This window comes from Papio anubis, chromosome 2 (assembly GCF_008728515.1).
Source record: "Papio anubis isolate 15944 chromosome 2, Panubis1.0, whole genome shotgun sequence".
In the NCBI taxonomy this organism is placed as follows: domain Eukaryota; kingdom Metazoa; phylum Chordata; class Mammalia; order Primates; family Cercopithecidae; genus Papio; species Papio anubis.
The window spans coordinates 169,332,202-169,348,529 of record NC_044977.1 but is presented as its reverse complement, the minus strand read 5'-3'; the positions used below and the strand labels follow the sequence as shown (position 1 = coordinate 169,348,529).

The following is a 16,328-nucleotide window of genomic DNA, read 5'->3' as shown; positions in this document are numbered from 1 at the left end:
TTGAATTGGTGGACACTGAATCAATTGCTTGATGATTTCAAGAACTGACTGCTTGCTTGGTGTGTGAAGAGAAACACCCAAACATTTGGTTACAGAAGTCTTCTGTGTTGACTGTTGTTTAATGAGAAAAATTTTAAAAGTGTCCTGAGTTTGTGGTTTATTTTCCCACACACACAATCCCTATCCTCAAACCAGATTAATTTATTCATGTTCTTCCTATAGCCTCTTCTTCCTACAAATCTAAGGTTTGAGGAAAGAAGGAAATAAAAGCATCACTAACCAACCAAGATGTGGAACTGATAGCAAGTAAACAAGCTGCTTTAAGCAAGCCAATAAAGTATATAAATTACCTACCACTGGTTTCAAGAGGGCAAAGAGAGGAAAAATGAGTCACAATCTATGGGTGAAGGGGACAAAAGTGGATAAAAATCTGCTTCATTTGTTTAGGGTCCAGCATCCGGGAAACAAAATTCTAGTACTACCAGCACCCATCTAATAACTGAAAATTTCTCTGAAATAAGCAAATAAATTCATTTTCAGTTCCTCTAAAGGTGGAGCTCTCATTATGTACTGATGTCTTCCATTATTTCTCTAGATAGCCCTGGCTGAAGATGAAGCCTTTTATCAAGCAAAAAAAAAAAATGGTTTCCCTGTAACTTTAACATAGCAGCACTAGTTCTATTCCCCAAAATCACACAGAATAAGCTTAATAAAGAATGTTAAGGCTCGGAAAACAGTTCAACACTGCTGTCATGACCCCTCAACTCTCCAGGAAAAAATAACTCCAACTTTTGTTTTTTTTCCTTTTCTTTTCTTTGAGAGGGAATTTAGCTCTTGTTGCCCAGGCTGGAGTGCAATGGTGCAATCTCAGCTCACTGCAACCTCTGCCTCCCAGGTTCAAGCGATTCTCCTGCCTTAGCCTCCCAAGCAGCTGGGATTACAGGCACCTGACACCACGCCGGGCTAATTTTTTGTATTTTTAGTAGAGATGGGGTTTCACCATGTTCGTCAGGCTGGTCTCAAACTGCTGACCTCAAATGATCCACCCGCCTTGGCCTCCCAAAGTGCTGGGATTACAGGCATGAGCCACTGCCCCCAGTCAGCTCTTTTCTAATGTACCTCATGATCATGGATAAGAACTCCCAATTTTCCTTATTTATGAGCTTTCTAAATTCTCTAAGTTTATAAAATGCATCCACATTCTATCAGTGAAATAAGCAACACATTGAACTATGAGGACTGAATACTAGTTCTGGTTTTGCCTTTAAACTCCACATCCTTGGGGAAGTCCTATTTCTCTCTCTGAGCTGCAGACACTGCTGAACCATAAACTTTCCAGTTTCAGTAGCCTCAAAGTCTATATTAAAAACAATCATTTGCAATATTGCTTTCATTTTGTTCAGAAATTTAAAATAAATATCTAACCAACTAATAGTACTGACAAAGGTATTTTACTTAAATTGTCTCCCGCAATATTTAAGAGTCCTTAGAATATAATGGTGGATAGCAGGGGGGAGACAAATAAATATATACTACAAGTAGTTATGTAGTATGTAGTTAAGTATGTATGTATTTATACACATGCAAAGTATAAATACAAAACTACAAGCACCATCAAAATGACCTCGTAGTTTACTCTTACCCAATACAAGCATAAGTTTGAGCATATAACTTGTAAGTTTAAGCTTAGGAAGTTATTTTTCTAGATTTATGCTGTCCAATACAGTAGCCTCAAGTCACATATTGGTATCTAAATATTTAAAATTAAAATCTAAATTAAAAATCAGTTATTTCATTGCACTACTCACCTCTCAAATACTCGATGTCCACATATGGCTAGTGGCCACTGTACTGGACAAGGCAGATAAAGAACAGGTCCATCATAACAGAAAGTCCTACTGGGACAGTGCTGTTCTACAGCAGTTCACCTAAATCTATTTTGCAAATGGAAACAGAAAAGCAAGACCTCAAAACACTTGAGCTCTGAAGTCAGAAACAAGGTTGAAATCCTAGTTCTGCCATTTACTTGCTATGTGACTTTCAGCAAGTTAGTTACTTAACCCTTCTAAGCCTGTCTTCCCATCTATAAAATGCTGTATAGAACTACTATCCACCTCAATGCAAAAGTGTAAGAATGACACAATAGACTTTGGGGACTCAGGGGGAAAGGGCAGGAAGGGGGTGAGGGATAAAAGACTTCAAACTGGGTTCAGTGTATACTATTCAGGAGATGGGTGCACCAAAATCTCACAAATCACCACTAAAGAATCTACTCATGTAACCAAATACCAACTGTTCCCCAAAAACCTATGAAAATAAAAACCTTAAAATAAATAATTAATAAAACTACTATCTACCTCAAAGATAGTCATAAAGATTACATGAGATAATGCTGGTAAAGCATTTAGTAGACTGCTTCAAATACTGAAAACATTCAATAGTGTTAGCTCCCTACTATAATTAATTGTATTTACTAATTCACAGATATATTGAACTGAATGCTACCTGAAATGGAGGGATTAAAGAAAGAGCTCTTGCCAGAGTGGATGAAACGGGTAAAAGAGTTGTAATCTGAAGCATCAGGAGAAGTGACAGTAGTGGGATGCTGGGAGGGTGATGCTGGATTCAAGGTGGAGGAAATGGCAGATACTGAGGCAGAAATCTTGGCTCTGGTGTAAGAGTTCTGCCTCTCCTTTTGGTCATTTCAAATTATTACTAGACCTCATCTTCCAAACAGGTAAAAGTGTGTGGAGAGAGTCTACCTGCTGTGTACTGAAGTAGAAAATGAATTTTAGCTTATGGCTTTGCCTGATTCTATTAAACGTTTTAGAAGAAAGTGCTGCTTGGCCGGGCGCGGTGGCTCAAGCCTGTAATCCCAGCACTTTGGGAGGCCGAGATGGGCGGATCACGAGGTCAGGAGATCGAGACCATCCTGGCTAACACGGTGAAACCCCGTCTCTACTAAAAAATACAAAAAACTAGCCGGGCGCGGTGGCGGGCGCCTGTAGTCCCAACTACTCGGGAGGCTGAGGCCGGAGAATGGCGTGAACCCGGGAGGCGGAGCTTGCAGTGAGCTGAGATCCGGCCACTGCACTCCAGCCTGGGTGGCAGAGCGAGACTCCGTCTCAAAAAAAAAAAAAAAAAGAAAGTGCTGCTTCTACACAAATATGGATTGAGATATACATTTAAAGGCATCTCATTAGGTCCCTAAAGTATGTAGACATTCTGTTTCACAGTTCTAAACGAACATTTATTTAGAAACATAGCCCAAAAAGCAAACTGACAACAAAAATGCAAAAATCAAATTTTACACTGTCTTAAAATACACTAAAAATTTTTATTTCTTTGCAATACAGCTTAGGTGATTAATTTTAGATCAATGAGCATAATAATCACTGTAAAGAAATATGGATACATGAAAGAATACAGTTTCAGGATATCTTAAAAGATAAAAGGGGTATGGGAATTAAAATATTACATGTTGGAGAGTAATATGACACTTCCTTCCTATCTCTAAAGTGCTTAGGTAATAAATCTGAAATAATAACTAGTTATAAAGCTGGGCAAACTAAATAATAAAATGTTCTGTTGCTATTATAAAATACAGTCCCAGTGTGATCATTTAATATATACTTTTCAGGCACATTATTTTATTGTTCTTAAAGCAGTAAAGAATTCAAAAAAAAAATTAAAAGACCAGAAGTAATGGACACTAAACTCACTTTACCATTCAACATTTTCTTTTATTAGCAAAAAAATATTTTTAAAACTATGATTAAAGGCAGACTTAAAACAATAACATTTTGAAATAACAAAGCAAAGAATTTTTCTGGTGGTGATTTTATTGAGACAGTTATGTCTTCCCTTAATAGAGTTTTGAAGTACAGGTACATGACAGCAAACAATTATACATAAAGTTCCCCATTTGAAATAACAAGCAGCCAGCTTTTTAAAGTTCTATGCTGGTTGTACCTCAGGTGAAAAGTCAGCCTCAAGGTAAAGGCAAAAAGAAAGTATACTCTTGGCAGTAATGAAGGAGCTCATTTTAAAAATTATAAAAGTACAGAAATGAGAACATAAACAAGCTTGAAACTTGAAATTTTGAACTGCCAATGGAACATAAGGCAAGACCATGCTCTCTCTCTCTCACACACAGTACACATACTCCAACTCTGCAGCTATCCTACCTGCAGGGGCTACTCCATTCTTGTTAACTGTTCTAGTCATTTACTACACGCATTTCCAATGTCATTTAAAGTTTTTTTGTCTTCAAAAAGTCTATCCAAAACTAGTCAACACTGTAGCAACTGAGTCAAGAACTCACAGGATTGAATTAAAAATATGCCTCATTACCTGTTTTAGATAAAGGAAGAAGGGATGGATACAAATAATTCAGTACCCTAAATCATTAACATAGGTCCTCAATGTATATTTAAATTTTATCATGTTAATGACTCCTCTTAAAAACTATGCCAGCATTTTGTTAACCAATACACATTCACATAAACTTTCAGTTATTCACATTGTACGTTTACCAATAATATGCCTCCCTCCAAAAGACTCTGAGCTGGCTTACAAAAATGTTAAGTAGTATGAAAGTACAAATGAAGATATGGATATACAAGAGGGAAAAGGGTAGAAAAACAAAATACAACCAGAGAGTTGAGGTTTCCATACAAAATGCAATTAATTACTAACACTGAGGAGCAAATAAGGCTATGAGTTTCCAAGCAGCCAAACTAAACATAGAGGGACGTATTATCAATTTTAAGATCTGTAGAGGCCGTAAATAGAGACAAATCTGTTTCTGCCAATAGTATCACCATTCTAGTCTACAAATATTACACTCTTTAAAGTCATCCTTGACATCATTAACTTTGTTTCTCAAAACCACACCATCAACAAGGTGGGCCAGTCCAAAACTGTCTCCCGTTTCCACTGCCCTTTTTTTTTTTTTTTGGTCTTCCTAGTATCACATCACCAGGTCTTATATACCGTGAACCTGTATTCATGCAACACTTTTCTTACTGGATTCCCAAACTCTTTATATCTTTCTCTACTCCATATTACAAATTAATTTCTACGACATGATTTTTTTAAATCAAAACTTCAATTTCATTCTCTTTTACTCAGTATTTATAGCTCAAACTATAGCAACTGGTAATTTTAACACCCTTCCTAGAAAGTCCTAATAAATCTTACCTCCTACATGGGAAGGAGGGCCAACCTGTTAAACTCACTGTCCCAAGAATAACTATACTAAATTCTTCCCTTTTACATTTCTGCTCCAATTCATTCTCTTACCTAAAGCCAATCCCCATTTCCTTTTACTTTTCCAAATCCCACCCATTCTTCAAAGCCAAGTCCACATCCTTCCTTAAAGATGTTTTCCCAGCTGGGCGCAGTGGCTCACACCTGTAATTCCAACACTTTCGGAGGCTGAGGCAACCTTGAACAAGTTACTTAATCTCAGGAGTTTTAGACACTGGTTGAAAAGACTAAATGACATCACATACAGAAATCCTTCAAGAGTTAAAAACTGCTGTACAAATATTACAATAACCAGAGAAGAAAAACAGTGACAATAATTAGAGTTTGCACTGGTTGTTCCTTGTAGAGATCACACATATAGACACTGTTCCCAACTTCTGTCTCAAAACCTTCCTATTCTATAATTTCAAAAAATACTCCCCCACACACACTTTCCCTACATACCATTTTAGTTACTATGATGTGGAAAATACACTTCTCGGCTGGGCGCAGTGGCTCACACCTGTAAACCCAGTACTTTAGGAGGCCAAGGAGGGCGGATCACTTGGGATCAGGAGTTCGAGACCAGTCTGGCCAACATGATGAAACCCATCTCTACTGAAAATACAAAATTAGCCAGGCATGGTGGCGTACGCCTGTAGTCCCAGGTACTCAGGAGGCTGAGGCAGGATAATTGCTTCAACCTGGAAGGTGGAGGTTACAGTGGGCCAAGATGGTGCCACTGCATTCCAGTCTGGGCAACAGAGCAAGACTCTGTCTCAAAAAAACAACCACTACCACCAAAAAAAAAAACCACACTTTCCTCTATAAAATGGCTCCCATGAATAGTAAGATGACACAGTTTATGTCCAGTCACAGCCTCTTCCCATTTCCGCTGGGAATGCCTTACCTAATGATTTAAGACAATGAAAAAAGTAAACCAGTTGGAAGACTTACACTTTCTGATTCAAAACTCAGTAAAGCTATAGTAATCAAGACAGTACGCTACTGGCATAAGAAGAGACATACAGACCAATGGAACCAAATTGAGAGTTCGGCAATGAATTTTCACATTTATGATCCACTGATTTCCAACAAGGGTATCAAGATAATTCAATGTGAAAAATAGTCTTTTCAACAAGTGATGCTGGGACACTGGGTCTACACGAGCCAAAAGGAATGAAATTGGACCCTAATCTCATACCACATACAAAAATTAACTGAGAAAGCATCAAAACCAAAATGTAAAAACTAAAACTATAAAATTCTTAGGAAAAAATACAGACATAAATATTCATGGCCTTGGATTAAGCAATGATTTCTAAGATATGACACCAAATGCACAAAGAACAAAAGAAAAAACAGATATTTAGACTTCATAAAAAGCAAAAACTTCTTTTTTTCAAAGGTCACTATCAAGAAAGTAAAAAAAAAAAAAAAAAAATCCACAGACTGGAGGAAGATATTTGCAAATCATATACCTGATGTACAGGACTTATATCCAAAACATATTTTTTAAAAACTCTTACAATTCAACAAAAAGACATTAAAAAATACAGCAGGATTTGAACTAACATTTCTCCAAAGAAGATATACAAATGGACAATAAGCACATGAAAAGATGTTCATCCATCATCCATCAGAATAATGCAAATCAATACCACAACAAAATACCACTTCATATCTACTAGGATAGCTATCATTAAAAAAAAAAAAGGGGTAACAACAAGTCCTGCCAAGCTTGGGGAGAAAAATTGGGCCTTCAAACACTGCTGGCAGGAAACACAGACTTACTATATAACCCAGCATTTCCACTCCTAGGTACACACCAAAGAGAAATGAAAACAAATGTCTAACCAAAAACCTGTACACAAACGTTCATAAAAGCATTATTCATAGTAGCAAAAGTGGAAACAATAGAAATATCCATCAATTGATGAGTAGAAAAATAGAATGTGGTATATCCATAAAAATGCAAGTTTATTTGGTAACAAGCAGGAATAAAGGCCAGAGCAATTAGGCAAGAGAAAAGAAATAAAGGGCATCCAAACTGTAAAGGATAAAGCCAAATTAGCCTTGTTCCCAGATTATATGATGTCAAAACCTAAAGGCTCTACCAAAAAATACACTGTTAGAACTGTCAAGAAATTCAGGAAAGTTGTAGAATGCAAAATCAACACACAAAAATCAGTGGCATTTATATATGCCAACAGCAAATAACCTGAAAAAAAAAAAAAATCAAGAAAGCAATCCTATTTACAACAGTTACAAAAATTATAAAACGCCTAGGAATCAATCTAACCAAAGAAATGAAAGATTCATATAAAGAAAACTATAAAACTGATGAAATAAATAGGACACCAAAAAAAGGGAAAGGTATTCCATATTCATGGATTGGAAGAACTATAATAATATTTTTAAAATGACAAGACTACCCAAAGCAATTTACAGATTCAGCACAATCCTTATCAAAATACCAATAACATTCTTCATATAAATAGCAAAAAAAAAAAAAAAGAAAAAAATTTCCTAAAATTTACATGGAACCACAAGACTACATATAGCCAAAGCAATCCTGAGCAAAAAGAATGAAGCTGGAGGCATTACATTACCTGATTTCAAAATTTATCACAAAGCTATAGGAATAAAAACAGCATGGTAGTGGCATAAAAACAGACACATGGATCAATGAAACAGATGAGAGAACCCAGGTATAAATCCATGCATTTACAGCTACCTCATCCTTGACAAAGGCATCAAGAACATGCAATGGGAAAAGGAGAGTCTTTTCAATAAATGGTTTTGGGAAAACTGGATAACTATATATGAAGAATGAAACTACACCCCTATCTCTCACCACACACACAAAAAATCAAACCAAAATGGATTAAAGATTTGAATCTAAGACCTGAAACACTACAGCACAATGGTCTGGGCAAAGACTTCCTGTGTAAGATCTCAAAAGCACAGGTAACCAAAGCAAAAATAGACAATTGGGATTACATCAACCTAAAAAGCTTATGCACAGTAAAGGAAACAATCAACAAAATGAAGAGACAACACGCGGAATGGGAGAAAATATTTGCAAACTATCTATCTGACAAGGAACAAGGGATTAATAACCAGAATATGTAAAGAGTTCAAACAACTTGACAACAAATATATATATATATATATATAATCCAATTTAAAATAAGCAAAAGGGCCAAGTGCAATAGCTCATGTCTTGTAATACCAGCACTTTGGGAGGCCGAGGCAGGATCACCTGAGGTCAGGAGTTCGAGACCAGCCTGGCCAACATGGTGAAACCCCTTCTCTACTCAGAATACAAAAATTAGCCAAGTGTGGTGGTACGCGCCTATAATCCCAGTTATTCAGGAGGCTGAGGTAGGAGAATCACTTGAACCTGGGAGGCGGCGGTTGCAGTGAGCCAAGAATACGCCATTGCACTCCAGCCTGGGTGACACAGTGAGACTCCATCTCAAAATAAAAGAAAAAAAACATCAGCCAAGTGTGGTGGCATGTGCCTGTAGTCCCAGCTACACAGGAGGCTGAAGCAGGAGAATCACTTGAACCCAGAAGGCGGAGGTTGCAGTGAGCTGAGATCACGCCGCTGCACTCCAGCCTGGGCGACAGAGAGACAAAACTCAAAAAAAAAAAAAAAGCGGGGAGCAAAAGATGTAAACAGACATTTCTCAAAAGAAGACTGATCCACAAATGGCCAAAGCGTACATTAAAAAATGTTCAACATTGCTACAATGCAGTATTATCTCACTGCAGTTAAAATAGCTTAGATCAAACAGACAAGCAATAGCAGATGCTGGCAAGGATGTGGAGGAAGGGGAATGCTCGTACATTGTTGTTGGATGTAAATTAGTACAGCCACTATGGAGAATAGTACAGAGGTTACTCAAAAAACGAAAAACAGAACTTCCATATGATCCAGCAATTCCTATACTGGGTATATGTATTAGTCCCATTTTCACACTGCCAATAAAGACATACCTGAGCCTGGGCAATTTACAAAAGAAAGAAGTTTAATGGACTCACAGTTCCACCTGGCTTGAGATGCCTCACAATTATGGTGATGGTGAAAGGTATGTATCACATGATGGCAGACAAGAGAAGAATGAGAGCCAAGTAAAAGGGGTATCCCCCCATCAGCTTTCGTGAGACTCACTCATTACCACGAGAACAGTATGGGGGATACCGCCTCCATGATTCAATTATCTCCCATCAGTCCCACAACACGTGGGAATTATGGGAGCTACATTTCAAAATGAGATTTGTGTGGGGACACTGCCAAACCATATCAGTATACCTCAAAAAGAAAGGAGATTAATGTATCAAAGAGATATCTGCAACTCCATGTTTACCCAAGTACCATTCACAATAGCCAAAATATGGAACCAACCTAAGTGCCCATTAACAGATGAATGAAGAAACTATGGTATATACAAACAATGGAATATTTAATTCAACCATAAAAAAGAATGAAATCCTGTCATGTGCAGCAATATGGATGAAACCACAAAGGCTAAGTGAAACAAGCCAAGCAGAGAATGACAAATGTTACATGTTCTCACTCTTACATGAGAGCTAAAAATGTAGATCTCAAAAATAGAGAATAAACTGGTAATTACCAGAGGCCAGGAAGGGGAGTGGGGGGATGAAGGGGAAAAAATAATATAAATATATAAATGTATATTCACTGAACTTTACACTAAAAATGGTAAAGATGGTAAATCACGTACGTATATTTTACCTCAATTAAAAATATTTTTAAAAAAGAAGTACTAGGGTAATCAAGTTCGAGACCAGCCTGGCCAACGTGGTGAAACCCCATCTCTACTAAAAATAAAAAAATTAGCCGGGTGTGGTGGTAATCCCAGCTACTCAGGAAGCTGAGGCAGGATAATCGCTTGAACCCAGGAGGCGGAGGTTGCAGTGAAATGAGATTGTGCCATTGCACTCAAGCCTGGGCGACAAGAGCAAAACTCCGTCTTAGGAAAAAAAAAAGAAGTACTAATGCATGCAGCAACATGGATGAACCTTGAAAATATTAAACTTTGTAAAAAAATAAATAAAAAATAAAAAAAGCCAGACACAAAAAGCACATATGATTTCATTTATACAAAATGTCTAGATAAGGCAAATCCATAGAAACAGAAAGTAGACTAATTGCTACCGAAGGCTGATGGTGAAGGAGTTGGGGGAAAATGGGGAAGGAGTGACTGCTAAAAGGCATGGATTATTTTTGGGGAGTTTTCAAAATATTGCAAAATTGACTGTGATGATTACAAAACTCTGTGAGTATACTAAAAACCTAAAAGTATAAGTGAATTTTACACTTTATGTCTTCAATAAAGCTGTTATCAAATAAAAAGCAGCGCCAGTGTTCCACGAGCAGATCCTTGAAACACACAGAAATAAAGTGTAAACTGCCAGTATAACCACATCCTCCTTTTTGGTTTACTTCCTCCTTTTACTTGTTCAATTACTAGACCAAAAATCAAATTCCAAATAAATCATTTCATTCTACCTTAGTCTTTTCTTCCAAAAAGTAATGAGGATTCTCTGTCATTCCCCTGCTCATAAACCTAATACAAACTTTAGCAGTAGCAGATCATAATAGCATTTGAACAAGTTAGCTTCTCTGTGATACGGGGGAACAAGTTACCCTTTGGATGACGACAATTTTAATTTTAATTTTAATCTGGAGATTTTCTGGCCCACTAGCTGCCAGTTCTCCACTAGCACCGAGGAAGTATAAATGAACACACTGACATGCACAGATCTAAGATGTTGCTTTTAACAATTTGTGAAAAACTGTGAAAGTCACAACCTATAGTCATTTACAAGGGGCAGTGAATCTACCCGTTAGAGGTCTGCAAGGACAGAGCAACAATTTGACCCACTCTATCCATCTAAGCTGGTATGCAAGACACCAAGGTAGCAAGCAATTCTAACCAACCACCCAGCACCTCTAACTCAGCAGTAGTATGAAAACATTTACGGATCAATGGATCTGTGAAGGCCTCAGGATAGAGCCCTTGCAAATGTCATGGGTCAGTTATGTTATCCAACATGAAAGTTAAGGCCAAGAAAAATACATTCCACTACTTACAGAAAATACTCTAAGCATAGACCAAATTTCACTCAAATGATGTGCAATTTTCTATGCCTATGGCCCTACAGACTGTATGATTTTTATGAGCAGAAATTTTTTCTTAGCTATAAATTTGTTTAAAATATTTACCCATTAAACTGTAACGTTTTTAAAAAGAATGACATATTTAACCCAACTTCAAAAATAAAACTATCTTACTGCATTTTTACTTCAAAGACAACAATAAAGTGAGAAAAAAACTGAAATATGTAGAGGCAAATATTTCCTATATGAAATAATTCAATCTATTAAATCATTTGTGCATGTTCTTTAAAATAATATGTTTTTTCAAAACCTGAAAAAAAAATTAACCAATACTATATTAGAGTAACTTTCTCTAAAAAATGCCTTACATAAACTTTATCTACACTGAATGCTGTGATTTGGGGTGACTTGATATTCTCAACTTCTTTAACAGATTTGCACAACGCTTAAACACATTCAGTTCCTTTAACATGATTCCAAAAGAAGCTTAACTAGATAACACATAAGAGATGTACCAACTTTCAGAGGTTCCATCTAACCTGACATACACACAGTATTGGGTTGTATTCAGTCTGTTAAGGTTCCCGAAAATAGGATAAACCACACTCTAAATGGAATGTGACACCCATCCACCCCTACCCAGACAACCAATAGAAAAAATCATTCTCCACTCTCTGACTAAACAGGTAAAACCCACAGATGTTCCCTCACATATAATCTTTACATGTGATAGCAGACTAACAACTACCCAGGGAACCAAAAGGCAGGGTTTTGAGAGGCTTGTGTGATAGGAGAGGTAATCCACAAAGGGAGTAGACTAAGGGGATGCTTTCTTCTGAAATGAGATATGACTTAACTGATTAAGTAAAGGACTCTGACTTCTGTTAGGCAGGTAACTTTAATTTGCACTATTTTGATAAATTAATCCATTACAGTCATTAGGCCAATGCAGGCAGTGCAGAACTTGTAAAAATCAACCACAAAAGCACTGTTAACTTTAACCAAAAATAAGCCAAACTAACACTATGATCTAACCTCTTTCTGAAGATGGTAACCACATTTTCATTGAAACACAGATGGGCAGATTAACTACAAACCACAATCAAATATTTGACACCAAACAATCCAAAGACCACAGTGATGCACTTAATAGGCACACCAAACATCCATATTAAGTAACACAAGCACACAGAAAATGTAAAACTAGTTAATCAACACTTATCAATCAGCTACAGCACAGAGGATCCTTTGCTTGCCAAAGGGAGTGCCACACGAAGGTAAATAACCTTTCTCTCTGCCTGACCCAGTCCAAGCAACTGTTTTAGAATCAATAAAAGGAACCAAAGCCACTGTACTGCAGACCTAGCTTCTAAAGCAAACTTATCAGCTATCCAATCCTCAGCCCACAAGTGAGAATTTCCCTGCAAATTCCCAAGTCAGAAAATTAACTAAAGTAAGTATCTTTAGTTACTTCTAATTTTTAAAAATTAAAACCTGTAATAAACATTTTGCTCTATTTATGAAGAGCTTACATATGAACTCGTAATGGTATCATTAACTAAGGCTCAAAGACAAAGTAAACCTCCAAATTTCAGATGACACTATAGTTAAACGTTTTTTACCTTTAACAGAACTATGGTTCAATTATTTTAGTTTATTTAAACAATAATCTTTATATAGTTCCTTTTCTCAGTCATCTAATAGCAAAATTGCAGTCTACATCACGTGATACTGTATATGGATTTCATTTATTAAAAATGAGTCTTAAACAAACTTATTAAAACAAAGTTGCTCATTTTACCAATGATTGGGGTTGTCAAAATTTAAGCAAAGAAGTGAATAAATTAAGTTCACTTATTTATCAGTTCAATTGTTCATTAAAAAGGTTACAAAAATAATACATGTAATATATTAATAACATGGTTTTTTTTTTAAAGATTCAGACCATTAAAACAAATATCCTAAGAAACAAAGGATGTTAGGTTTAATTCAAACTACAGTTTTTCCACAAATCAATCCACTTATAACCACTGACCACCAAAAGCTAAACAATCATCTGCCATCTGAAACAGCTTTGATGTAATACGGTCGTAAGAGTGACAAAAAGTCTTACGTTAAACAGTTTTACCTAACAAAGACATATTTGTTCTATTTCAGTGAAACATTCTTTGAATATTATTACTGTAAGTTTATAAACTGTATATGATTCATTTAAAGAACCATATTAGATTCACCACAAAGTAAGTTCTATTAGAATTTTTCCTACACAAAATAGCTGTCAACTAGCCAACTATCAATATAGCCATATGCAAAATTTTCACTTTCATTAATTCTCACCATTGTTATATTTGTTTTTACATAAAAGTAAGATCAGTGAAGTCAGATATCATACCAAGCAATAAATTCTACCTGCATTCAATGTGGGGAAGATTTTTATTTAATCTGCCTTTCCACCTTCAATGCATAAGATTATCATTTTAAACCACAAAAACTCCAGGTTGGCCTGGTTCCAATGCTGACCTCATCTCAAAATAGAAATAAGTGTCTTAAAAATAATCAAACAGTGATCTTCTAACCACTGTTTCAGACCCAAGGCAGCAGCTTAAGGTAAGTGGTTATTTTTCTCCTCTTTGTCCATGTATCTGTATAACATTAACCATTTCCAGGTAAGCACTTTTCTTTCCTAAAGTAAACACTGACCAGAAAATTCGGGGTCATGATCATAAAGTGAGAGACAGTTTTACACTTAACATCACTGCCTCAAATCACCCAATCTTACCTAGTCACAACCAATGACCACAATAACGTAAACCATGAAGAAACACTATTTAATGTGTCTGCACTTTTAAAAATCAAATTCCAACAAGATAACAAAAATTACAACATAGCAAATATTTTAGCCACACTATTATTCTATCATTAAAAAACCACTTAAGGCCCTAACACCTCTTCCACTAAAAGGTAACTGTATTTGTTATCCCATAATTTCATTGTCTTATTGTTATCGCATTACACTACTTTTGGCAACTCCGTTCTACCACTACAAACATACTTGCTGAACATTCCATTTCTGCACAGAGATGACAAAAACCACTGTCTTCCACAGTCACTTAAGTTCAAACAACAATGATGTGTTTACTAATTAACCACATTACAACAACAGTTGCATATAAAACCAACAGTTCAAATGTACCTTCTGCAAAAGATACAAGTAAATAAAAAACCGTAAGTACTTACCTACAGTTGGGAGGAGGGTCCAATGTAATTTCTGCAAGTTCCTTCTGAATTCTTTAAAATAAAGACAAAGAACATTATGTTAAAAATATCTTCACTCTTTAACAATTTATTTCATTAAAACGTTATGTTTTAATAATACTTCCCTTTGGTATATTAGTTTGAAATACTAATACTGTATAAAGCATCACACCCAACAATAAAGTAGCAATTTCCGCCAGGGTTTTGAGGATGCATCTAAAGGATGATACTATCAGTACATGCAACCTGTGGAAGGAACACTATGACTTCACTGAAGCACTGACAGCGCTAATTAAAATTTCTAAAGCTGGAAATTTCTGCCACACCATTCATGGGTCATTCTAACTTCTGTTTTGTATTAGAGCATTCCCATACAGGATGGAAAGCTGATATTAAGTTAAATTCAAGCATCCTGACTTGACAGAATCAAATGGTGAAGAAAAGATTCAGGATCTCATTCCAACACCTGAAACTGCCATCAAGACGCATATGGTATTCCTTCCTGGAGCCTCTAATTTGGAGCAAGTTGGGACTTTGACGTTTAACACTATTTCATCTGCTAGAACTATCCTAATATTACATAAGCAATTAATGTCATTTCATGAGCTTCACGCCAAAAAAAAATTTTTAAGCCTGCTCTACCTATCCTCATGTGTTACATTCTACTTTTATTTTTAACTGCATCTAACATCCTATGTACGTATAAAAAGGCTGAAAGCGCGCCACTGTTTTCTAAGACTATACTTAGCAATCCCTTAAGTATCATTCATACCTTATGAAATGTAGGCTTTGCTAAATCAAATACCAAAATATTCTCAAAACCGTTTCTTCTCCTTTGCCTTGGTTTTTAAATATGGGGTTATTAACAGCTGGATGCCTGTTGTCTGGTAATTATTGTGACAGTATATGGATAATAACTGATTAAAGTATCTTTAAAAAACAAAAGAATCTGAGCAAAAATATTTACACTCAAGCAATTTCATTCTACTTCTTTTTCAGGACAACAAACTACTAGAATAAATGGGACCCCTCCAACAGAACTGGTATCAACTTCCCAAAGGAACTGCATGCTACTGGTACAATTTTCACTTTTCTAAACCGTGTGATTCAAGGTTGGTGAGGCATTATGAATCAGAGGACGGCTAAGAAATTCAAAGTCAAAGAAAATTGCATTGTAATTCTGCTAGGCCATTAAATTGAGTCCCTGGGCAAGAACACTGCTCATACATGCTTGCTTTCTCTCCCTGTGCCTCAGTTTTCTGTCCTGTAAAATAGAGGTTAACTAGAATAAACTCCGTGATCTCTTTCAACACACTATAACTTCCTTCTAATATGGGTTCTGTGATATATTTATGTGCATACAAGTACATATTGCCCATATTTCAATGACAACAGTCTCAAAGATTTGATACAGGAGAACACATTTTATGGATTTCATACAAAATATACAACAGACACTTCAAAACTAAATGGCTAAGTCCAGGTTAAAGATGGCAAACTAGGCACACACACTTTTACCTCTCACTCATTCAGGACCCCACTAGGTGGGAAAGGGAAATGCAGAAAATGCAAAAAGGAATAAACAGCAAAGAGAAGGGTGGTGGTCACCAATGAGTGAGAAATTTCAATATATTTCTGCAAGACAAAACAAATGGGTGTAAATTAAACA

General features: G+C 36.2%; 1 protein-coding gene across 4 annotated transcripts in view; it reads right to left on the bottom strand.

Moving 5' to 3' along the window:
• UBE2E2 (ubiquitin conjugating enzyme E2 E2) overlaps positions 1 to 16,328 on the bottom strand; it is a 380,189-nt gene that overhangs the window by 350,842 nt on the left and 13,019 nt on the right. For all 4 annotated transcript variants that reach the window (XM_017955946.2, XM_021934910.2, XM_017955947.2 and 1 more), the window contains exon 3: positions 14,642 to 14,692. In XM_017955946.2, the coding sequence (XP_017811435.1) occupies positions 14,642 to 14,692 (51 nt within the window). The remainder of the gene's footprint in view (positions 1 to 14,641; positions 14,693 to 16,328) is intronic.